General features: G+C 41.7%; 1 protein-coding gene across 2 annotated transcripts in view; it reads left to right on the top strand.

Annotated features, from left to right (window-relative positions):
• LOC121541808 (gamma-aminobutyric acid receptor subunit beta-4-like) overlaps positions 1 to 26241 on the top strand; it is a 47966-nt gene that overhangs the window by 5432 nt on the left and 16293 nt on the right. For both annotated transcript variants that reach the window (XM_041851116.2, XM_041851115.2), the window contains 2 exons: positions 16623 to 16690; positions 20653 to 20873. In XM_041851116.2, the coding sequence (XP_041707050.2) occupies positions 16623 to 16690; positions 20653 to 20873 (289 nt within the window). The remainder of the gene's footprint in view (positions 1 to 16622; positions 16691 to 20652; positions 20874 to 26241) is intronic.

The raw sequence follows: 26241 nt of genomic DNA, 5'->3' as shown, positions 1-26241 counted from the left end.
ATATGCAACATGACACACCCAAGGCCAGGATACAGAAAGTGGGATTTTCTCCCCTTTAGTTTTGTGGTTTGAAAATAGGGTCTGTGAGAAAGATGTGGTGTGATTTCAGCAGTGACTAATGTGTTGCACTTGAATTTGTTTTAATTTCAACGATGTGAGGACACATCATCATCCCTCTGTCACTGCAGGGAAGTCACAGCGCTGGGAACATGTGGACAGTATTAAAGCCCCTCCCGCATAAACGTAGGCACGCTCTCTCTCTCTCTCTCTCTCTCTCTCTCTCTCTCTCTCACACACACACACACACACAAGCACACACACAGAACTAACAGTCTTATTCTAACCCTTTTCATCCCCATCTTAGTCACCATACCGTCTCTTTCCCTCTCTCACATAAATACATGCATGCATACACACTCCCTCATACACACTCCCGCATACACACTCCCTCATACACACTCCTGCATACACACTCCCTCATACACACTCCCTCATACACACTCCCGCATACACACTCCCGCATACACACTCCCGCATACACACTCCCGCATACACACTCCCTCATACACACTCCCTCATACACACTCCCGCATACACACTCCCTCATACACACTCCCACATACACACTCCCTCATACACACTCCCTCAAACACACTCCCGCATACACACTCCCTCATACACACTCCTGCATACACACTCCCGCATACACACTCCCTCATACACACTCCCGCATACACACTCCCTCATACACACTCCCGCATACACACTCCCGCATACACACTCCTCATACACACTCCCGCATACACACTCCCTCATACACACTCCCTCATACACACTCCTGCATACACACTCCCTCATACACACTTCCGCATACACACTCCCTCATACACACTCCCACATACACACTTCCTCATACACACTCCCTCATACACACTCCCGCATACACACTCCCTCATACACACTCCCTCATACACACTCCCACATACACACTCCCTCATACACACTCCCTCAAACACACTCCTGCATACACACTCCCGCATACACACTCCCTCATACACACTCCTGCATACACACTCCCGCATACACACTCCCTCATACACACTCCTGCATACACACTCCCTCATACACACTCCTGCATACACACTCCCTCATACACACTCACTCAAACACACTCCTGCATACACACTCCCGCATACACACTCCCTCATACACACTCCCTCAAACACACTCCTGCATACACACTCCCGCATACACATTCCCTCATACACACTCCTGCATACACACTCCCTCATACACACTCCCTCAAACACACTCCTGCATACACACTCCCACATACACACTCCCTCATACACACTCCCTCAAACACACTCCTGCATACACACTCCCGCATACACACTCCCTCATACACACTCCCACATACACACTCCCTCATACACACTCCCGCATACACACTCCCGCGTACACACTCCCTCATACACACTCCTGCATACACACTCCCTCATACACACTCCCTCATACACACTCCCTCATACACACTCCTGACCACTCGCTCCGTCACACACACGTCACTCACGCAGGGAAGCATACACATGCATACACACACGCACACACGCACACAGACACACACAGATACACGCACACACACACACACACACACGCACGCACACATACACACACATACACACAAGCAAGCTCAGACTGAATGAGAGGCTGCCTATCTCTTTGCATCAGAGGATAATTTTGTACTGAGATCCCTATCCTAGTCGCCTACCACCATGATTAGAATCTAAAGTGTACATCCCAGACGGCTATATCTCACTTTTCAGTCCACCTTAATCAGGGGGATAGAATGCTAGCTGCTGAAGTACAGTACATGTTGTCTTTGGGTGGTTTTTAAAATGTTATGGTAAGACGCACAATGCAAGTTCAATACTGTTAGACAGCCATGACTTCTGACAAACCATTAGGCCTGTAGTATTTTTTAAATGTTGTGATCTTCATTGAGGACAGGACTTTTTTAGTAAAAAAATTATCCAAGTCCATCCAAATTCGAAGCTTGACTTTGTCTCATAGTCAATTATAACATGATGACCACTTATTAGTACATTATAATCATTTTGTCTTACACATTTTTCCAAACAAGGTTGTCCAGTCCACCAAACCATCATTTGATCACAGTGGTCAGATGGTCATATCAGGAAATAAGTGCTGAATAAGTAAGGTGATGGTTAAATAGGGAAATCCCATAGAAATGACACCATGAGCTGAAAACCACTAATTACATTATCTTTGAGCAGCTCACCATTTGGAGTTTTAAGTGGCCTCAACGGACTGTGTGAAATCTAATAAAAACTAGTGGTCTGTAAATTGTATCAGTAAGTGTTTTTCTCTATGTTAGCTACATCCTCTTTGTTTTTGAGCGCCATTGGAAGTTACTTTTAAAAGCTTTGTCAAATAAGTTTTAGGCAAATTTGTTTTAAAAGGGGGAATTATTGCAATTGTATCTCACTCTGTCTACATATCCATCTTGAATATCATTACGTGTAGACAGCCTTCTGTGTAACAGTATGTAGGAATGGATATGGAATTCCTTTACTGTAGTACGTTTTGTCAACTTGCTTTTGCTGCAGGGTCTAGCTGGAGGTTGTTGAACATCGTAGTCTATTGTAGTAATATGGGTTTGTTTATAGAAATGTGTTGTCGTACTATACTTCATGCTGCCATATACTGTAGAGTACTGTGTATTACTATCTCAAGGTTGAATTAAGAACTTAAACAAGGTCGGCCATACGCATCTGATTTATATGGTAGTTTACATTGCAGGGCCTATGTAAATTATAAGTGGAATGGACAGCGTCTTAGACAAATGGCAGCATTCGGCAGCCTGAGGGGAGCAGAACTCGTTAGAGATGTGATTTAACAGCCCCAGCCACAGACAGGGGCGGCCAGTCCACAGAACAACACTGACCCAGGGCTTCTGGTTCCTCCTGGTTCTGACTGGTCCCTTCCCACCATGCATCTGTAACACATATGAGACACCTTTATAAAGCATGAATAATTTCTAAAGCATTTTATAGCACATGGATGTATTTGTATTGTATTAATATTTATTGTGCATTATACATGCCAAATGCAACCTATATAGCATTTACATTAAACAAGGGGACAAAATGGAGCATGGCTCTGCCTCTGCCTGTGTCTCTGCCTCTTGTCTCTCCTGCCATCATTGATTTGGGCAGGGGTGCAGTGCTCTGGATCCTACCGAGGGGAATTCAGTGTAATGATCTCACACAAGAGTCGCAAAACAAAAAGCGAAGCCGCAGCCGAGTCAGTGCAAAGCAGCGAGAGCCGTCACCTCCGTCCCACACCCCTCCCCCCAGGAGAGCGCACTTTAAATCTAGCTGTCATCACCGCTGAAATGGGTTTTATGGTCTAGGCTTCCACCGTTAACAAAGCTTGAAATGGGGGTGACATATCACTGGTGCTGTGAACATTCCCCTCTTGCCCCTGGGCCCAGAGCCCAGTGTGTGTGTGTATGTGTGTGTGTGTGTGTGTTGGTGGGGGAGGTAGGTAGGTAGGTTACCTTCATCTATGAGAGCGGACATTGGAATGAAAGTTATGCCAAATGGAGTAGCATTGTCTTTAGACAAATAAGGACAAAATGGCGTGAAAGACTGTGATATTTGGTGGAAGTTCAGTACAGGCCCAAGGGGGTTACTATGTCGTATTTGTCAGCATCCCCATCCTAAGTTTTCATCCCTAAAACTGAAAGGTTGTGGGGATGACACGCTCTCTTCCTGTGTAGGTGCCTCTGGTATGTCCTGTTGCACGTCTGGCCTTCCTGTGGAGCCAGATTAGCAAACATTCTTTGATGACTCCCCTAAGCCTGTCCTGGGGGTTGGTCACAGTCTACTGTAAAGCTCCTGTACTGGGGGGCTGTCCCAGTCTACTGTAAAGCTCCTGTCCTGGGTGTTGGTCCCAGTCTACTGTAAAGCTCCTGTCCTGGGTGTTGGTCCCTGTCTACTGTAAAGCTCCTGTCCTGGGTGTTGGTCCCTGTCTACTGTAAAGCTCCTGTCCTGGGTGTTGGTCCCTGTCTACTGTAAAGCTCCTGTCCTGGGTGTTGGTCCCTGTCTACTGTAAAGCTCCTGTCCTGGGTGTTGGTCCCTGTCTACTGTAAAGCTCCTGTCCTGGGTGTTGGTCCCTGTCTACTGTAAAGCTCCTGTCCTGGGGGTTGGTCCCAGTCTACTGTAAAGCTGCTGGCCATTAATGTTATTGGTTCCAGTCCAAGGACCAGTTCCAGGATCCTGTACAGTGTGGAGCGTGGTGAGGGGCCGCAGCCATGTGGAGTAGGAGTCTGAGAAGTCACCCTGACTGACGCATCATTCAGCCATAACCATAAGCACCTGGGCTCCCACTATGGGTGGCCCAGGCACACACTCCAACACTCTAACACTCTCAGTGCCAGTTCACCCCTCGGCCATGGCATCAGAGCACGGCCACCAGTCAGTCCCCCTCCTCCACACGCAGCCCTCTTTTTACTGATCTCATTCCCCATTGAGCCCAAATGAGTCCCAGCTGCAGCCTGATCTTATTTGTAATGGCAGAGCAGTAAATGTAGTCATGAAACAGCACAGTCATTGCAATGACATTGATGCTCAGTACAGTACAGTATTTATGTACATCTCACTGACCGAATGCAAAAGTTGTTCATTAGATTCAAGCATGTCTTCCATCTGAGAAGGCGAGGCCTAGCTGTCATAATAGCTGTTATTCATCTTCTTTGCTATATTATCTGTAACAGTATCGAATAAAACACGCCCCCTCAAATCTGTTTATCAAAGCAGAATGGCTCACACAGAGCATTTACTCTTTACGTACAGTATGTAGAGAGAGTGATTCCCATGCTTTGAAATGTGTCCATTATAAACATGACTCGTAATTAATGCATACAAGCCCATCCGTACAAACTTCATATATCAGCAACAGCCCTTAAATGTTTTATGCATATTTTCCCATGATGCTCCGATCTAAATTTCACCCAACACCTCTAGCATGTTGGAGGCAATCTGTTCTTGGTGTGTCGCCACATGTTAAATGATGGGCTGACTGTAACAGTGCAAAACGAATGCCCATTCAGCACAAAACAGGAGTGTGTTGTCAGAACAGCAGGATGGATGTTCGGGTGTGCAGGAATGATATCTATCCTGATTAAGAGAGAACAGCAAATGATTTATTGCAGAGGGAGTAGAAGGTGAAAAGGGGTGTGGGGGGCAGGGTGTGGGGGGCAGGGTGTGGGGGGCAGGGTATGAGGGTCAGGGTGTGGGGGGCAGGGTGTGAGGGGCATGGGTGGCGAGGGATGGCATGCAGGCGATGGGAGGCATTTCATCTTCAAATTCAGCAAGTTTGAAGTGGAGAGAGAGAAAAAAGCGCCGATGGAAATTACACCCAAATGCATCCCAGCGAACTGCGAAGTACAGAAACCAAAAGTCGCACACTGCCAAGGCATCTTGCACGCAGGGCATTTTTTTCCCTTTCGACTCCCCTCCTCATGCCCTTTTTGCACCCCCAGTGATTGATGGGAGATGTGTACCTGAGCGGGCCGAAAGGGACTGGCCAAGGGTGGGATGCGGCTATCCAATTGTTTAGATATATAAGGAAAGAAATTTCATTTACGGCACCTAGAGATTGATGCCACCAGCCCCAATGCCAGGAAGCATGTTTAAAAGCCAATCTCATTACTGAAACTCAGCTTTCTGGAGTCATTGGATGGTTTTGTTGGATGGGGCAACCTTTCTATCTTTCCTTTCTCTATGTCCCGGTGTCCCTCTGCATGCTCTGTCCCTCTTTCTCTCTCTTTCTCTCTCGCCCTCTCTCTTTCTCATGTACTCTGTCTTCACTGTGCCCTCTGTCTGACATCACTATATAACTAGTGGAATGATCTCCCTTCATCCATCCACGATCGTGTCAACTCAGAAGTTGCTGTGCAGGACATTTCCTGAAACAACAGGGTAATCTAATTAAGATCCTACACCTGTAGCTTGCAGATCAGGGGCTTCTCAACCACAGGTGTGTCACAGATGTTATCATAAATGGTTGAGGAAAGCGATGAACATTGTATGAGGGAGAGTCATTTGAAGACATGTAAATAGGGATACATTGAGAACTCCACTTATGTAGCACAGCTGTCACTACCAATAGAGCTCTGCTTTCACTACTGCATCAACTGTCACTACTGCTACTACTAGTAATATTAACCAATATATAATGATAATAACCACAATGCGATTGAAAAATGACGATGTGGACTAATTATATACGATTCCGTTGTTCGTCTCCACAGTGCTCTTGATAGTGTGGCTGTTTCCGATGACTATTAAAGCGTAACGAGCCAACCCTTAATTATGACTCATAGCTTCCAGCTACACATGTTGGAAATGTCAACAATCTATTGATGATGACAAATATCAGGTTTGAGGGATATCAAAATATTCTAGTTACTTCCGGAGACATTCAATCCCTTGTCTCAAATTAGGCAGTGGCCTAAATGTCGGAAGAGTATGCATATTGGCACACGACTATGAAGTCATACATTTGATGCATAAACAGCATTGCATGGCAACACAGCATGCAGGTTTATTGGTTTATTGTCTCAAGAAGGAGCTTTCATGACAGCAGTGGCCTTTGAACACAAAAGTGAGTGCAAATTCAACACAATGTATGTAAAGCACCGTGCTTCCCTTGTAATGTTATAGTGAGAATGCTGCGCAGTTGCCATGGAACCCTCTGTTGCTAAGCAATGAGTCAATTATTAGTTTTTTATATCAGAGGCAGGGTGGTATTTTCTGTGCAATGGTGTTATCCAGCAAATGTGTTTTCAGTGTTCAATTGACTGTATCCATGGAATAACATGATCGATGCAAACCTCACAAATAATGCAATTACACCAGAGTAACATGAAATGGGCACAAAGCCAAAGTGCAACAATATCAACTTCCTTATCATCTACAAAGACTACTACTGCAGTCACCACCTGAGAAATAGCAGTGTGACGACACGCTTCAAAGTAATCCCCTATGTATAGTTATATTCTTTGTAAGGCATTATACAACACAGTCCTTTTCTGGTGATCAACAGCAAAACAGAGGGTAGAGAGGCAGTGAAAAGCCAGTAGAGGGCACTTCATGGTGTGTACTGTATTTGTATGTGGGGTCCTGACTTTGTCTGAAAGTGGGGGTGGCAAAAATATATATTATTTTTTAACCATTTCCTTAAATTCTACACTGTTTCTTCACAGGGGGAATTTATATTCATGGTTTTGCCACAATAATTTCAGCACACAATGCCAGAAAAAAATATGTGCACATTTACCTATATGCCAACAGTGCGCAACAATGCCTAATTTATCATAACCATTACAGATAACAAATCCTAATTGCTAAATTGCCCCATATACAGTAAATTCACTAAATAAATAAAAACTAGTGTAATTTAAGATTGATTTATTGAAACCGTAATATCAACTGGTAATATTATATTATGGAACACAGTCTTCAAAAAGGCAGTATCCTCAGCAGTGGCATAGCCTTGTTTTGTTAATATTGCAGACAAGATGCTCTTATTTTCCGAGTCGCTATCACAGTCAAAACACACCTATTTTATAGTAAAAAAACATGATGTAATATAGAATAAAATATAACAGAATGATAAACGTTGCTAGTGCCAAGTGATGCGGATTTCACGAGTCTGGAACAGTTATTCTCAAAGATCATTTGAAACGGGGCTCAATTTGGTGAGTTGAAAGACAATTTTTTCAGAATCTGTCTTCTTTTCCATATACAGACGTTGTATTTAGTTTATTTAGCCTATTCTTTGGAATTTTCTAAATGGACAATTCCACATTGAACACTGCATGATGATGAATTATGGCCACAACATCTGTTTGGTGAGTAGGCCTAGGCTTAATGATTCTGATGAAAATAAGCTCTTTGTCTTTATCAAACTAATGTTTTTTCATATTTTCTGTGAACTTTGCGAACTGCTAGTGTCTATGTTTAGGGAGGTTATAGCCTAGCCCTAGGCTAACTAATTATTAATGGCACTAGCAGTTCGCAAAGTAGCCTAAGTTTAAATTAAACGGGATGCAATTATTCCCTACTTCAATCAACCAGTCCATTTTGCATTTGTCGTAAACTGTCCGCATTTGGCAAGGAATGTAGTTTTGTATCCCATAAGTTAGATATGTTTTTATAGGCATTTATTTCTGTAGGCCTAACGGGAGCTTGAGTGAGCACTCGTTGTAAAGGGAGCGGTCAGAATGCAATTGAGTGAGTGAGACACAGAGGGGAAAGGGAATTTAGGGAGAAGTACTGCGTGACGCTTGGCTTGGTTTCTTTTTTGTTGTGCCCCACAAATGCACATGAAGGCATACAAATGGAACACTAGAGTCAAAGAAAATTAACGTTGTGAGTGTATTCAGGGCATAGTGGGAGGTGTGGGCTTTGTCCTGACACATTTAGGTCCTGACGTTCTAATTTCACAATATCTTATCACCAACATACATTCCAGCTCCACCACTGGCCCCAGCCCTACTTAGATAATTAGGATCATAAATCTTACCTGAGCTACTGCGAAACCAGCACTTTCTCTAGCATGTAGATATACTGTACCTACTGCGAGTGATTCCCTCTCCGTCCCCAACCTCCTACTGTTAAGCAATTTGAGATCATTATTATCGTCTTTACCTATAAGACAGAAAACACTGCCGCATCAGGGATAAAAACATACCGAGAGGGGATTGTTGGCCCTGAAGAGGGAGCCAGTCTAAAAGGCCCCATCCACCTGAGGTATTCCTGAAAACACTAGCTCTGTGTTCCATGGAGCATCTCCCAGGCTTCCAGGGACGGGGCCCTCTGTTTAACCCTTTACACTCGTACACGTATACAAGTTGAAAATGTCAGATTTGGGCACTAATAATACCCTAAACTGGAACGTAGTGGCTGTACAGTAATATGCTATACATGACTTTAGAGCTCTGCGCTTCACAGCGCTGTATGGTTTTGACTGACAGCCGCTCTGAACTTGAGCACAGCGCACGACAAGAAGTTGCCCCCATCGCTCCCGTGAGTCCAAATGTGCACTTCACATTTCCAAATCATAAAACTCATGTCATATACAGTGTCAACTATTATTGATCACTATGTTTGATGTACAGTTTAGTTACAGGATGACATGGAGTCATACCCTAGGTTGTTCTGAACAGAATGAGCCTATGTTTGTTTATTGTGAAGAAAATTTGTTGGGGCACATGCACCTGAAAGCACCCATGACTCCTTTCTATGGGCACCAAAATTACAATCTGTTGCTCTGAATTGCCTTCTAAAAGACCAACACTGTAAGATCATATTTTATAACTTAGCTAGTCATGTAGGCAATAGAACAAGCTTTCAAATCATGCCAACCTGACCCAGATTGTGATTTATAATGGACCGTTTTCGGATTGCGTAAACAACAACAGTAATTGTGTTCCAAATGAAACAACTACAAGTGTGCTTGCTCTAGTTTCTCAACGGCACAGCTAGGATACCACAAAAAAAGCACCTTATAGTTGAAGACTCTTCTTTTAGTATTAAAAGTGCATTGACATTACTTAGGAACTGTGTGGCCACTTGGAGACACCAGTTAGTCCTCTCACTCCATTTTTTTTGTCTTATGTTGCACCTACCCCATATTTTCCAGGAATAGTCTTATCATGTTACCGAATGTATCCAGAGTCTTTTCAGATTTCGTTATCAACAAATGCGGCAAAAAGTACCCCAAATGTAAAATGCACATCAAATCAACAGTGTAATGTTTGGATTCAGTCTTGTGTCAGGTGAACTGTTGTGTCCTCACCTTTGGTCTAATAATTTTCCCATAATCTCCAAACTCTTCCCTGTCAATTGCTACCATGGTTATGCATATGTTTTTCACATTTCTTCTGTAAGAAACATTTCAATTTAGCCCTATCTATATAGGCCAATTCCCATGAGTGTAAAGGGTTAATAAAACCCAAAACCAGGCAGTCCAGTGATGCCACCTGGTTCACCGTTGTCATTTAAATATGGACACAGATGATTGGGCCATCTGGCTGCTGAGTGTAAAGATGGAGGAAAATAACTGAAGCTTTGAGGAAGCAGTGGATCTGCTCAGAGAAGCCCAAAAGCACAACATACAGTGGGGAGAACAAGTATTTGATACACTGCCTATTTTGCAGGTTTTCCTACTTACAAAGCATGTAGAGGTCTGTAATTTTTATCATAGGTACACTTCAACTGTGAGAGACGGAATCTAAAACAAAAATCCAGAAAATCACATTGTATGATTTTTAAGTAATTAATTTGCATTTTATTGCATGACATAAGTATTTGATCACCTACCAACCAGTAAGAATTCCGGCTCTCACAGACCTGTTAGTTTTTCTTTAAGAAGCCCTCCTGTTCTCCACTCATTACCTGTATTAACTGCACCTGTTTGAACTCGTTACCTGTATAAAAGACACCTGTCCACACACTCAATCAAACAGACTCCAACCTCTCCACAATGGCCAAGACCAGAGAGCTGTGTAAGGACATCAGGGATAAAATTGTAGACCTGCACAAGGCTGGGATGGTCTACAGGACAATAGGCAAGCAGCTTGGTGAGAAGGCAACAACTGTTGCCGCAATTATTAGAAAATGGAAGAAGTTCAAGATGACGGTCAATCACCCTCGGTCTGGGGCTCCATGCAAGATCTCACCTCGTGGGGCATCAATGATCATGAGGAAGGTGAGGGATCAGCCCAGAACTAAACAACAGGACCTGGTCAATGACCTGAAGAGAGCTGGAACCACAGTCTCAAAGAAAACCATTAGTAACACACTACGCCGTCATGGATTAAAATGCTGCAACGCACGCAAGGTCCCCCTGCTCAAGCCAGCGCATGTCCAGGCCCGTCTGAAGTTTGCCAATGACCATCTGGATGATCCAGAGGAGGAATGGGAGAAAGTCATGTGGTCTGATGAGACAAAAATAGAGCTTTTTGGTCTAAACTCCACTCGCTGTGTTTGGAGGAAGAAGAAGGATGAGTACAACCCCAAGAACACCATCCCAACCATGAAGCATGGAGGTGGAAACATCATTCTTTGGGGATGCTTTTCTGCAAAGGGGACAGGACGACTGCACCGTATTGAAGGGAGGATGGATGGGGCCATGTATCGCGAGATCTTGGCCAACAACCTCCTTCCCTCAGTAAGAGCATTGAAGATGGGTCGTGGCTGGGTCTTCCAGCATGACAACGACCCGAAACACACAGCCAGGGCAACTAAGGAGTGACTCCGTAAGAAGCATCTCAAGGTCCTGGAGTGGCCTAGCCAGTCTCCAGACCTGAACCCAATAGAAAATCTTTGGAGGGAGCTGAAATTCCGTATTGCCCAGCGACAGCCCCGAAACCTGAAGGATCTGGAGAAGGTCTGTATGGAGGAGTGGGCCAAAATCCCTGCTGCAGTGTGTGCAAACCTGGTCAAGACCTACAGGAAACGTATGATTTCTGTAATTGCAAACAAAGGTTTCTGTACCAAATATTAAGTTCTGCTTTTCTGATGTATCAAATACTTATGTCATGCAATAAAATGCAAATGAATTACTTAAAAATCATACAATGTGATTTTCTGGATTTTTGTTTTAGATTCCGTCTCTCACAGTTTAAGTGTACCTATGATAAAAATTACAGACCTCTACATGCTTTGTAAGTAGGAAAACCTGCAAAATCGGCAGTGTATCAAATACTTGTTCTCCCCACTGTAAGTAGAGAGTGTAGAGAGAGTCAAAATGTCCAACAGAGAAAGGCAGAGAGGAGTGAGGAATCTGTGTGCTATGGCTTGGAGGGGTCTAGAATGCAGCAGCTCTATTGACAAACAAACATGTTTTTCTCATTCACTGGTGCTGTCCATAGATTATTCCTGTTCAGTGGCAGACACAGGAATTTAGTGAACTGCGGATGTGTTATTGAAATATTTTGGAAAGTACCCATGCTTTTTTCAATGTTGCTGACAGGATTGGTAAACATTTTAATGTTGTTGTCTGTGTCTGCATTCGCATTGATACTAACCTCAGTGGTGACGAATTTAGATTGAGTTACAGGTTGTGCACTTACTATGCTTCTTGTCATAGGGACCACACCCATCTATGCCAATAGCTGCATCAGATCCTCACAGCCACTATCAAAGACTCTGGGATAAACAACTGTAAACCGCGGATTAAGAACATCCATTCTTCTTCTGTTCAAGATTTAAATTAAAACTATGGCCAAGTGGTAGAATTTGTTTGGTTCCTCAGAGGGCTGTGCCCTCCTTGGCAGGGGGAATGTGCTGAGATCAGAGAGGAGAGAGGAGACTGGCAGACAATCAAAGATCAGGAGATTAAGTGCCTTGATGCTGGACATGGAGTTGGATCCAAGCCTGACTTTATTAAATACTATTTTCTATACTCCACACTCCTTTAATGTGCCACATCAATACCTAGCAAGTTATGGGACTCAGCTGGAAGTAGTCTCTACTCTGGGAGATCAGGTCAGAGTTTGATGTCGGCGAACAGCATCAGGTCACAGCAGTCAGTGGCTTAGATGCAGTTTATTGGGAAAGCAGTGGAAAGTGCTGACACACTCTGATGTGATAATTGCTAATAGTAGTTGGGGTTTGGCTCTGGACATTGCTATACCCCATCTCACTCACACACACATTAGCACACACAAACACACACAAGCACACACAAATGGATGCACATACGCACACACACACATAATTATCTGATTTAATATCCTGCTTGTTCTATTTTCAGATACCCCTTATGTACAAATATTTAAAACATTTTCTCAAATGTGTTCCAATGAGAACACGTGAATTGATAAAAGCAGACATATCTGAGCCTCTCAGAAAGTGCAGCTGCAGGTAAGTGCTTTTATTTTGAGAACGCCATGGTGAAAAGTGGATCCCTCTGTTTCATTGAAGCAGGGTAAAAAATATGCAGTAAGAGAGTGAGAGAGAGAGAGATCCTGGTGCTTTCTGTTTACAACCAGGGAACGAATGTACTTTGACATCTCTGGGGAAAATTGTTACTGGTTGCCTTCACAAAGCGCAATGGAAAATGGCCCCACATTTTCCTATTTATTTTTTCTCAGAAAGAGATGGGTCAGGGAATATGACAAAGCTGCAGGGCATTGACGAGAGAGGTGGGCTGCCTTGTCATGGCAGCTGGAGTTGGAGGAGAGGGGGAAAGAAAATAGGACTAGAAAAAAAAAGGAGAGATGTGCACTCTAAGTCAAGTGCTGTGCTGCTTAATATTTCAGTACCAGTATTTTGAGAAACATGGTAATTGTCAGATTGTTCCAGCGTAGGCCGGACCGGGAGTCATCTGCAGATTATTTGAAGGAAGGAAAGAAAGTACACATAAACAACGGTAATGGATTTGAGATAGACTCAGAAAATCACTGTTTTCGAGATTCATTTCACTCCCTTGAAAAATGAGCACAAATTGAAATGCATTGAATTGCATTCAGAGATGCAGTTACAGTAGCCGTACTCTTAGGTACATCTTTCACACAGTCCTCTCTCTGTTTCTTTGTCTGTGTGTTGTGTCTCTGGAGGGAAGGTGGAACACCTTTTTCTGGATGGGTCTCCTTTGCCTGGCGTAGTTTGAGAGATTATTTTGTTCAATGCCCAACGTTGCAGTACTTGTCCTGTTGTGTGTAAACCCCCTCTGAAATATTCATGCAACTAAAAAAACATTGCTGTTGGTGGCAAGCCAGCCATTTCAAAAGCCAGCAGGGAGCTTGTTTCTCACAAGCAAATCTGTGACCGTGTGAACAAAACACAGCTGATGAAGTAGACAATGCCTAGGTAACTGTTCAAGCAACTCTCCCAAGCACTGGTCTGTGTGAAAAAATCATAAGAGCCGATTTTTTCTTATGTTTAATAATGAATTTATGGGACCATATTGGCTACTTTGGAAGCTCTCAATTGTGTGAACATTTTTACATTTTAGTCATTTAGCAGACGCTCTTATCCAGAGTGACTTACAGTTAGTGAGTGCATACATTTTCATACTGAACAATAATGAAAGATAATTGAAATAGATGTTGAAGTTAGAAAAAATGCTTCATTGGATTGTTTAGGTCCTTACTGTAACAGCTTATCTGCTTATTTTCACGGTACATTACATGTACATAGCTATACACACTAGCTGTATGCCTCTTTTACTTACATCACTCTTAGCTCAAGGAAATAGTAGTTTACCTAAAACATACTGCTGTAATAAACTTGCATTGAACCCAGTGGTTGAGATGGTTCTTCCCCGGCCACTACTAGAAACAAAGCTTTGGAGAAGTCCCGCAACAAAGATTGGATGTTACTCTCAGCCTTTTCTGTGTGCGTCTGGTCATTGTTTTTGTGGTTACACTTCCTTTCTCCTTCACTTGATCATCATGATTCAGTGGTCTGCTAACTGGGAAATGGCTAATGTATTTATTTTGGGGGTGACACAATTCCCTTGTGCAGAAATGTTGGAATTTTTACAGATCAAGGAGTGAACATTTGGGGTGAGGGGAGGGGGGTGTCCTTGCTTTGAGCTCCAAAGTTGGCGCTGCATGAATTATCGCCAGATGTTGTGAAGGTGAAACACCTACAGTATGAAATAGCCCAACTTCTAGAATGTTCAAAATGCATTTTGTGTAGGCCTATCCATTTTAATGTCAGGTTACAGATTTAGCTACATTCTGTTTCTAACACCGACATACTCTATGCAGATAAACTGTATCCTCATTTATGTTAATTGATTAAGCAGATGCTCCTATCCAGAGATATTCACAAGTTAAGTAACACTGAATATATTTTTAGTGTCAGTACTGTCAGTATGTTTGCGTTGTTTTCCAAAAAATTGCCTGCACATACCCTCATCTTCTAGACAGAGAGCTCTTACAGTATGATTTACATTTTTGTCATTTAGCAGACACTCTTATCTAGAGCAATTAGAGTTAAGTGCCTTGCTTAAGTGTACATTGACAGACTTTTCACCTAGTCAGCTCAGGGATTTGAACCAGCTGCCTTTTGGTTAATGGCCCAACGCTCTTAACTGCTAGGCTATCTTCCACCTGTGCTACGTTGACCATCCCACTATTTCAGCATCATTCTTTGACACAGCCTCTCAACCTTTTAGATGGTGCATAAACAGTATATGGACAAGTGAATTTATATTAAATATGCACACATTTTCAAATAAATTATTAATTGAACACAAGATTATACACAAGATGCGAAGTCTTCTCGCGCAATGCAGTCACATGTTCAGCACTTCTTAAAACCAAAGATTCAACATTAGCTTTGATGAATACACAATGACAACTGCTATTTCTTATGGGAGCAAAGGTCTCTCAACCAGTTTCTTCTAATATCCAGGATTTTAACGAAGGTTAAAGCACTCCCCGGGACAAGGCTCTGTAGAGGGCTGACTAACTCCTCACTACTAAGACAAAGGCCAAATTGAGTAAATTAGTCATACACAGTAGTTGAGTATATTTGTGGCTAATTTTCAACTTTTTTTTGACCTGCCATTTACTATGACTAGGCCCACTAGGTGCCCACACATAAATCCATTTTGATTAGTTATTTTTACTGACTCAACACAGATCTACAGTCCATTATAGAATCCAGGCCACTTTATACTGAAGGCCAGCTATATCTGAATGTAACTAAAACTGATGGAACATTTCCTTTAATTATTCACTTTGACATTGCTGAATATCAACACACTTTGACATCCCTTTCACTTTAATGTTTCAGTTTCTTGTAAGGAGAAAGAGGTAGGATGAGATAATACGATTACATGATTTGGGGGGCGAGAATATTGAGCGTGAAATTAGCACGATGTACCTGAATGTCATGTGGATTCAAATTTTATGAAGATTAAAGAAAGATTTAGTCCGATTTTATATGGCTGTTTAAACACAGTGACCCTAAAGAGACGCTCTTTCCTCCATAAAATTGGATGTTACAATTCATTAGCCTCCTCTGCATTTTAGTCTTTTTGTGTCATTTTATTCTTACTTTAAAGACTGCCGCCCTTTTGGTCACTTTCCACATACTGTATGAGAAAGGTAAATGGGTTCAAGGTTTAAGTAATGCTGGTCTGTTTTCTTCATGCTTTCCTCCTGTGTCTCCTCTTGTCTACCTCGCTACCATCAATGGTCTACTCCTGCTCACATGAGGCTTGTTCCCACAGTTTTCCGAGAATGTTTGATTCACTGATACTCTCTCCCACATCAGAAATGTCCAGTTCCAGTCTCATGCATAATGCATCCAAAAAAAAAGAGCTATATCATGGTACATGCAGTAATATCATGATAATTCACTGAGATAATCCAGCATGTGAATTTTAACATTATAAATTTATTCTTGCTTATTGCATACTACTTATGCACATAAAGTACACTATAATGTGTGAATGTGTTTTCCTACGTTATTTTTTAACAGAGACCAAAAAGGGTATTTTTGGCCCAGTTTGAATAATCTGTGTGAATTTGTTGTGTGACTGTACTGGCTCTTGTGTTCCCTCAGGTGCCCCAGTCATCGTAGGAATGAGCATCAACATCGCTAGCATTGACTCCATCTCAGAAGTGAACATGGTGAGTTACGAAATCCCTTCTCTTACAGTAGCCCTGTCCATATAGTACATCCACTCAATGTTTCAATTCTTATTTATAAGGGTACCTAGTTAAAGTATGATGCACCCTTTTATAAACGCCATTAGGGTGTAGTGCGGTAATATTTTGTATATACTGTATACAGTGGGGGAAAAAAGTATTTAGTCAGCCACCAATTGTGCAAGTTCTCCCACTTAAAAAGATGAGAGAGGCCTGTAATTTTCATCATAGGTACACGTCAACTATGACAGACAAATTGAGAGAATTTTTTTTCCAGAAAATCACATTGTAGGATTTTTAATGAATTTATTTGCAAATTATGGTGGAAAATAAGTATTTGGTCACCTACAAACAAGCAAGATTTCTGGCTCTCACATACCTGTAACTTCTTCTTTAAGAGGCTCCTCTGTCCTCCACTCAGTCACACTCCAAACTCCACTATGGCCAAGACCAAAGAGCTGTCAAAGGACACCAGAAACAAAATTGTAGACCTGCACCAGGCTGGGAAGACTGAATCTGCAATAGGTAAGCAGCTTGGTTTGAAGAAATCAACTGTGGGAGCAATTATTAGGAAATGGAAGACATACAAGACCACTGATAATCTCCCTCGATCTGGGGCTCCACGCAAGATCTCACCCCGTGGGGTCAAAATGATCACAAGAACGGTGAGCAAAAATCCCAGAACCACACGGGGGGACCTAGTGAATGACATGCAGAGAGCTGGGACCAAAGTAACAAAGCCTACCATCAGTAACACACTACGCCAAAAGTTTCTCAATACTTTGTTATATACCCTTTGTTGGCAATGACACAGGTCAAACGTTTTCTGTAAGTCTTCACAAGGTTTTCACACACTGTTGCTGGTATTTTGGCCCATTCCTCCATGCAGATCTCCTCTAGAGCAGTGACGTTTTGGGGCTGTCGCTGGGCAACACGGACTTTCAACTCCCTCCAAAGATTTTCTATGGGGTTGAGATCTGGAGACTGGCTAGGCCACTCCAGGACCTTGAAATGCTTCTTACGAAGCCACTCCTTCGTTGCCCGGGCGGTGTGTTTGGGATCATTGTCATGCTGAAAGACCCAGCCACGTTTCATCTTCAATGCCCTTGCTGATGGAAGGAGGTTTTCACTCAAAATCTCACGATACATGGCCCCATTCATTCTTTCCTTTACACGGATCAGTCGTCCTGGTCCCTTTGCAGAAAAACAGCCCCAAAGCATGATGTTTCCACCCCCATGCTTCACAGTAGGTATGGTGTTCTTTGGATGCAACTCAGCATTATTTGTCCTCCAAACACGACGAGTTGAGTTTTTACCAAAAAGTTATATTTTGGTTTCATCTGACCATATGACATTCTCCCAATCCTCTTCTGGATCATCCAAATGCACTCTAGCAAACTTCAGACGGGCCTGGACATGTACTGGCTTAAGCACGGGGACACATCTGGCACTGCAGGATTTGAGTCCCTGGCGGCGTAGTGTGTTACTGATGGTAGGCTTTGTTACTTTGGTCCCAGCTCTCTGCATGTCATTCACTAGGTCCCCCCGTGTGGTTCTGGGATTTTTGCTCACCGTTCTTGTGATCATTTTGACCCCACGGGGTGAGATCTTGCGTGGAGCCCCAGATCGAGGGAGATTATCAGTGGTCTTGTATGTCTTCCATTTCCTAATAATTGCTCCCACAGTTGATTTCTTCAAACCAAGCTGCTTACCTATTGCAGATTCAGTCTTCCCAGCCTGGTGCAGGTCTACAATTTTGTTTCTGGTGTCCTTTGACAGCTCTTTGGTCTTGGCCATAGTGGAGTTTGGAGTGTGACTGAGTGGAGGACAGAGGAGCCTCTTAAAGAAGAAGTTACAGGTCTGTGAGAGCCAGAAATCTTGCTTGTTTGTAGGTGACCAAATACTTATTTTCCACCATAATTTGCAAATAAATTCATAAAAAATCCTACAATGTGATTTTCTGGATTTTTTTTCCTCTCAATTTGTCTGTCATAGTTGACGTGTACCTATGATGAAAACTACAGGCCTCTCTCATCTTTTTAAGTGGGAGAACTTGCACAATTGGTGGCTGACTAAATACTTTTTTTCCCCACTGTATGTATGATATACAGTATACCCCACATGCGACCCGTGATAAGACTGTGCAGATAATATTAACAAAGCCTATTAAAATGTCTATAATCTAACCCATAAAGATGATCTAGCAATGTGCAAGAGACTATAGTCGAGTTACAGTAATATCAAGAAAGGGTACAAGGGTCATTTAATTAGTTTCATTTGAGTGTTTGCAACGCAATACCATTTCAATCAGTCATATTTGCCCTTGCAAACATTAGATAACCATAGACGTGTTGTGCATCTGTTTTTCTTGATTATATTATTATATTATTATATGAACTTGTGTTCATTAGAGAGCGGTGAGAAATCAGGCACAGTCTTGTCCATCTCTGATATTCTGTGCACATAATGATTATGATAATAAATGTAATGGCTGATACATTTATGCACATTAGGTAGTATGTGCATGGTGTAGGATAGGGCAAGTACAGTAGGGGTAACTTGCAAACATTAGATAACCATACACGTGTTGTGCATCTGTTTTTCTTGATTATATTACGCAGTTAACTTGTGTTCATTAGAGAGCGGTGAGAAATCAGGCACAGTCTTGTCCATCTTTAAAGAAGACAATATGGCTGGTGTCTCAGCAATGACATCATTCTGTCGCTCTCCTCTCCCTTGTATTAAAAAAAATTCTGGTATTCAATGTGGCACAGTCACACTCAGAGCTCACTCCACCCACAAGCCAGAAGAGCTTTGCTATTGTGTTTTGGGTTTCTTCTCCCGGCAACATTGCCATATGGGGTCACTAGAGGATTTTCATCCAGTTTCAAGCAACATCAGATTTTATTTTTTTATTTGTTAGAGGTAGTCACTAACGTATAAAGCTGTTTTCTTTCTTTTTAAATGCATGCGAGGCCCTTTGATTTATTAATCTTGAAGTTATTGCAGAGATTTATTTTGTACTCTGGTGTTTTTGAAGACACAGCAACTTTTAGCTTATGTTTTATGTTATTTTGGTTTCCCTGGACATTGGAGAAGGCAGCATCAAGTGCAAAGCTGAAAAGGTTGAAAAAAGTTCAGGTGAACAAAGACAGACAGAAAACAATATGACATTGTCAACTTGGAAAACTCTTGATAATCACAACATGTACGTTATGTCTAACGCCATAACTCATCTATTTTAGCTGTTTGTTTTTGTACTTTATCAGCCAGCCAACATAGCCATAGCAAAGGAAAACCAAATTTCACCCAAAGAAATTGCAATCAGACAAAAGCCATGTAAAACAAAGATACATTGTGTTAATATTTAATTTAATTATATTTTTTCATGATGCTGCAAATATATATATATTTTTATGGACAATATGGAATAGCCTTTTCATAGGGTAAGACTGAGAGAATGTAGGTCATGTCCAGCTGACTAACCACTGAGATTAGCTCTCAGTCCGCTTATAAAATGTGTCGTACATTATGGTTCACTTGTATTTTAAGACAATTATATATTGAGATTTCGGGACACTGAGGTTCCCAGAATAATTGGCAGCATTTATCATGCAAAATTCAGAAGTACTGTACTGTCATCGGAGGATGTATTAATCTTAACTTGGCCTTTAAATCACTTCCCTGTACGTCTTTCCTTTTCATTATAGTTCCATTGTATCCTAGAAAATCACTGTTAATGCTTTCTGATATTCTGTGCACATAATGATTATGATAATAAATGTAATGGCTGATACATTTATGCACATTAGGTAGTATGTGCATGGTGTAGGATAGGGCAAGTACAGTAGGGGTAACTTGTACTTCCCATAGTTGGAGCTTTTGTTAATGCATAACAACTAGTTATTCTCAATCTGACAGTACTGTTTACCCTTTTTCAACAGGATTACACCATCACAATGTATTTCCAGCAAAGTTGGCGAGACAAGCGGTTGGCATACGCTGAGCTGCCCCTCAACCTGACTCTGGATAACCGCGTGGCGGACCAGCTGTGGCTCCCAGACACCTACTTCCTTAACGACAAGAAGTCCTTCCTGCATGGTGTGACAGTAAAGAACCGTATGATTCGACTGCATCCTGATGGCACTGTGTTATATGGACTCAGGTAAAGCTAACTTTCACTGGAATTCTACTGTACCTAAACTGGTTAAAGCCTGGTCTGTCAGACAGGACTGGAAGAGACCTTGGGAACAGTGAGGCATGGGAGGAACTAGGTCTATGTCTAAATAGTATCACGACCCTCCCGCCTTTTCACGTTCCTTACTTCCTTCCTTCCAAGAAAATAAAAAGTCCAGAGAATCACTGATGAAAGCACAACTAACTTGAAATATTTTGCTGAATTGCTGAAGCCAGAATTTAATTATAAGTAGTTGAGGCGGCAGGTAGCTTAGTGGTTAAGAGCGTTGTGCCAGTAACCGAAAGGTCGCTGGTTCTAATCCTCGAGCCGACTAGTTGAAAAATCTGTCGATGTGCCCTTGAGCAAGGCACTTAACCCTAATTGCTCCTGTAAGTCGCTCTGGATAAGAGCGTCTGCTAAATTACTAAAATGTAAAATGTAGTTATAGCCTACCTTGACAATGACATGCTAATACCTCACACGCAGTCAGGTACATAAAGATGAGCAAAAAAGACTGTATAATACAAATACTGAGCTATATTGATTGCTCCAAAAAAAGGGTATGTTATATTATTTTGTACTAATACAATTGCTCAGAGAAAGGGATTTTGTTTAACAAGTAATATAAAAAATCAAAAAAAGATAGGTGGCAGAATTATTGCCACCCGTTTTCAGTACTCTAGCATTCTTCCCTTGTGAGGATAACGACACTGAGCCTTTTTCTAAAATGTTTTATGAGATTGGAGAACATGCTTTTCTGCATATGCTTCCGTTTTTCATGTCATCTGACCATAGCACCGCCTGGAGTTTAATAAATGCCATTGGCACTTGGATTGGAACCGGTGCTATGGTCAGACGACATGAAAATAGAGCTCTTTGGCCATGCACACCAGTGGTGGGTTTGGTGTTGAAAAACAGAAGCATATGCAGAAAAGTACATCATACCTACAGTAAAATATGGTGGTGGATCTTTGATGTTATGGGGCTTTTTTTCTTCCACTGGTCCTGGGGCTCTTGTTAAGGTCAACGGCATCATGAACTTTACCAAGTACCAGGACATTTTAGCCCAAAACCTGGTTGACTCTGCAAGGAGGCTGACACTTGGCTGCATGTGGATCTTCCAGCAAGACAATAACCCCAAGCAGTAATCAAAATTCACAGCAAAAAATGGTTAATTGAACACAAAATCAACATTTTGCAATGGCCATATCAGTCTCCGGACATGAACCCCATTGAAAACCTGTGATTAGAATTGAAGAGGGCAGTTCATAAGCGCAGACAAAGGATATCAAGGATTCTGTATGGCAGAATGGTCTAAGATCACTTTTTTATTTCTCTGAGCAGTATAGATAGCAGTAGTATAAAATAATATAATTTCCCCCTTTTTTGGAGCATACAATATAGATCAGTATTTGTGTTTATAAAGTCTTTTTTGCGCATCTTTATCAAGGGTGTCAATAATTATGAACCTGACTGTACATATGGTGCACATGTTTGTGTTTTTAAATCAATTAATTTCAATTAACTCTATTTCTGGTGCATCATTTGTCTCTGGTGAATGGAGGCCTTAGAGGACAAGACAGAGAGTCAGTGCTCTTTGGGTTATATAATGCTGATTTGCTTTGGCCAATTATGTTTGTTGATTTGTTCCACAGGGCAGTCCCATTTTGAAATGTTTCAAAGCTAAAAACAAATTCAGCTGCAAATGTTAATTATAGGAAGCTTACAGCTAAAGGCACAGATGCTGCTGAATGGCTACATGACTATGTTATGCCACTGCTATTACCTAATTCCACTCCACAATCAGTGGAGATGGCATTTGGCTCTTGTCATGCGCTTTCCTTATTGTCTAGAATATTAAATATATCTTAGGTAAGCCTCTGGAAAAGGATTTTGTTATTTTCAAGAATGGGGGACTTTGCACATGCCCATTGATATGAAATATCATGATAGCATTATGGCAGTGGTCTCCATTCCCACATGAAAAAATACTATAGTATACAAGGGTATAAATACTATAGTATACAATGATATAAATACTATATTATACAATGATATAAGTACTATAGTATTCACTGTAGTGTTTTTGCAGACTTTACTAAAGTCAGCAAAAACACTACAGTGAATACTGTAGTATTTACTGTAGTATACTGTAATATTTACAGTTAACTATAGTATAAATACTGTAGTAAAAGAAAACGTAGTATATATTGTAGTAATTAATGTAGTGTTTATGTGGACTGTACTATACTGTAGTATTTACTGTAGTGTTTTTGCGGACTGTGGTATACTGTAGGATTTACTGTAGTGTTTTTGTGGACATTACTGTAGTATTTGCTATAGTTCTATTATCTTTGACATAGAAGTGGAGGCTTTCTCCTTGAGGAAACTTACTGGAAAAATACTAAAAGAGTCAAAAGTTTTGAGAATGACACAAGTATTGGTCTTCACAAAGTTTGCTGCTTCAGTGTTTTTAGATATTTTTGTCAGATGTTACTATGGTATACTGAAGTATAATTACAAGCATTCCATAAGTGTCAAAGGCTTTTATTGACAATTACATTAAGTTTATGCAAAGAGTCAATATTTGCAGTGTTGACCATTCTTTTTCAAGAACTCTGCAATCCGCCCTGACATGCTGTCAATTAACTTCTGGGCCACATCCTGACTGATGGCAGCCCATTCTTGCATAATCAATGGTTGGAGTTTGTCAGAATTTGTGGGTTTTTGTTTGTCCACCTGCCTCTTGAGGATTGACCACAAGTTCTCAATGGGATTAAGGTCTGGGGAGTTTCCTGGCCATGGACCCAAAATGTATATGTTTTGCTCCCCGAGTCACTTAGTTATCACTTTTGCCTTATGGCAAGGTGCTCCATCATGTTGGAAAAGGCATTGTTCATCACCAAACTGTTCCTGGATGGTTGGGAGAAGTTGCTCTCGGAGGATGTGTTGGTACCATTCTTTATTCATGGCTGTGTTCTTAGGCAAAATTGTGAGTGAGCCCACTCCCTTGGCTGAGAAGCAACCCCACACATGAATGGTCTCAGGATGCTTTACTGTTGGCATGACACAGGACTGATGGTAGCGCTCACCTTGTCTTCTCCGGACAAGGTGTTTTCCGGATGCCACAAACAATCGGAAAGGGGATTCATCAGAGAAAATGACTTTACCCCAGTCCTCAGCAGTCCAATCCCTGTACCTTTTGGAGAATATCAGTCTGTCCCTGATGTTTTTCCTGGAGAGAAGTGGCTTCCTCGCTGCCCTTCTTGACACCAGGCCATCCTCCAAAAGTATTCGCCTCACTGTGCGTGCAGATGCACTCACACCTGCCTGCTGCCATTCCTGAGCAAGCTCTGCACTGGTGGTGCCCCGATCCCGCAGCTGAATCAACTTTAGGAGACAGTCCTGGCGCTTGCTGGACTTTCTTGGGCGCCCTGAAGCCTTCTTCACATCAATTGAAACTCTCTCCTTGGAAGTTCTTGATGATCCGATAAATGGTTGATTTAGGTGCAATCTTACTAGCAGCAAAATCCTTGCTGTGAAGCCCTTTTTGTGCAAAGCAATGATGACGACACGTGTTTCCTTGCAGTTAACCATGGTTAACAGAGGAAGAACAATGATTTCAAGCACCACCCTCCTTTTAAAGCTTCCAGTTTGTTATTCTAACTCAATCAGCATGACGGAGTGATCTCCAGCCTTGTCCTCGTCAACACTCTCACTTGTGTTAACGAGAGAATCACTGACATGATGTCAGCTGGTCCTTTTGTGGCAGGGCTGAAATGCAGTGGAAATGTTTTTGGGGGATTGAGTCGATTTTCATGGCAAAGAGGGACTTTGCAATTAATTGCAATTCATCTGATCACTCTTCATAACATTCTAGAGTATATGCAAATTGCCATCATAAAAACTGAGGAAACAGACTTTGTGAAAATTAATATTTGTGTCATTTTCAAAACTTTTGACCACGACTGTAGGTAGGTAGGTAGGACTGGGATCTGAGCAGATAGTTCAAAGCTTCTGCCCTTTTCTATAACTTGTAGCAAACACAATCTATGCTTGGCATGTAGGTTTCTCACTTATGGGTGGCACAAATTGGTATATTGGGGAGTGGGATGGGCGGGGTATATGCAAATTAAATACTGTAGTATATACAATGCCTTCAGAAAGTATTCACAGCCCTTGACTTATTTCCAAAAAAATTGTGTGACAAGGTGGGATTAAAATGGATTTAATTTTAATTATTTGTCAATGATCTTGTCACGCCCTGGCTCTGGGGACTCTTAAAAGTTGAGCCAGGGTGTGTAGTGTCTGTGTTGTGTTTTCTATGTTCATGTTCTAGTTTGTGTATTTCTATGTTGGCCGGGGTGGTTCCCAATCAGAGGCAGTTGTGGCTCGTTGTCTCTGATTGGGAACCATACTTAGGCAGCCTGTTTTGCACAGTTCATTGTGGGATCTTGTTCCGTAAGGTTTGTTTTGGTGTGTTTTGGTGTTTAACCTAGGACTTCACGTATCGTTTTATTGTTTTGTTATTTGTGTATAGTACTCATTAAAAGTATGCATATCACGCTGCGCCTTGGTCCGCTTCTTACAACGATCGTGACAGATCTACACAAAATACTCTGTACTGCCAAAGTGGAAGAAAAATAAAAATAAAATTAAAATTAAAAACACTAATATATCTTAATTACATAAGTATTAAACCCCCTGAGTCAATACATGTTAGAATCACCTATGGCAGCAATTACAGCTGTGAGTCTTTCTGGGTAAGTCTCTAAGAGCTTTGCACACCTGGATTGTACAATATTTGCACATGATTATTTTTTAAATTCTTCATGCTCTGTCAAGTTGGTTGTTGATCATTACTAGACAGCCATTTTCAAGTCTACCATAGATTTTCAAGCCGATTTAAGTCAAACTGTAACTAGGCCACTCAGGAACATTCAATGTTGTCTTGGTAAGCAACTCAAGTGTATATTTAGCCTTGTGTTTTAGGTTATTGTCCTGCTGAAAGGTACATTTGTCTCCCGGTGTCTGTTGGAAAGCAGACTGAACCAGAATTTCCTCTAGGATTGTGCCTGTGCTTAGCTCCATTCTGTTTGTTTTTTTCCTAAAAAAAACCTCCCTAGTCCTTGCCGATGACAAGCATACCCATAACATGATACAGCCACCACCATACTTGAAAATATGAAGAGTGGTACTTAGTGATGTATTGTGCTGGATTTGCCCCAGACATAATGCTTTGTATTCAGGACATAAAGTTCATTTATTTGCCATATTTTTTTGCCAGTTTTACTTTAGTGCCTCATTGCAAACAGGATACATGTTTAGGAATATTTTTTATCCTGTACAGGCTTCC

Source organism: Coregonus clupeaformis, chromosome 27 (assembly GCF_020615455.1).
Source record: "Coregonus clupeaformis isolate EN_2021a chromosome 27, ASM2061545v1, whole genome shotgun sequence".
Taxonomy (NCBI): Eukaryota; Metazoa; Chordata; class Actinopteri; order Salmoniformes; family Salmonidae; genus Coregonus; species Coregonus clupeaformis.
Note: the sequence above shows the minus strand (reverse complement) of the source record. Positions and strands in the feature narration are given on the sequence as shown.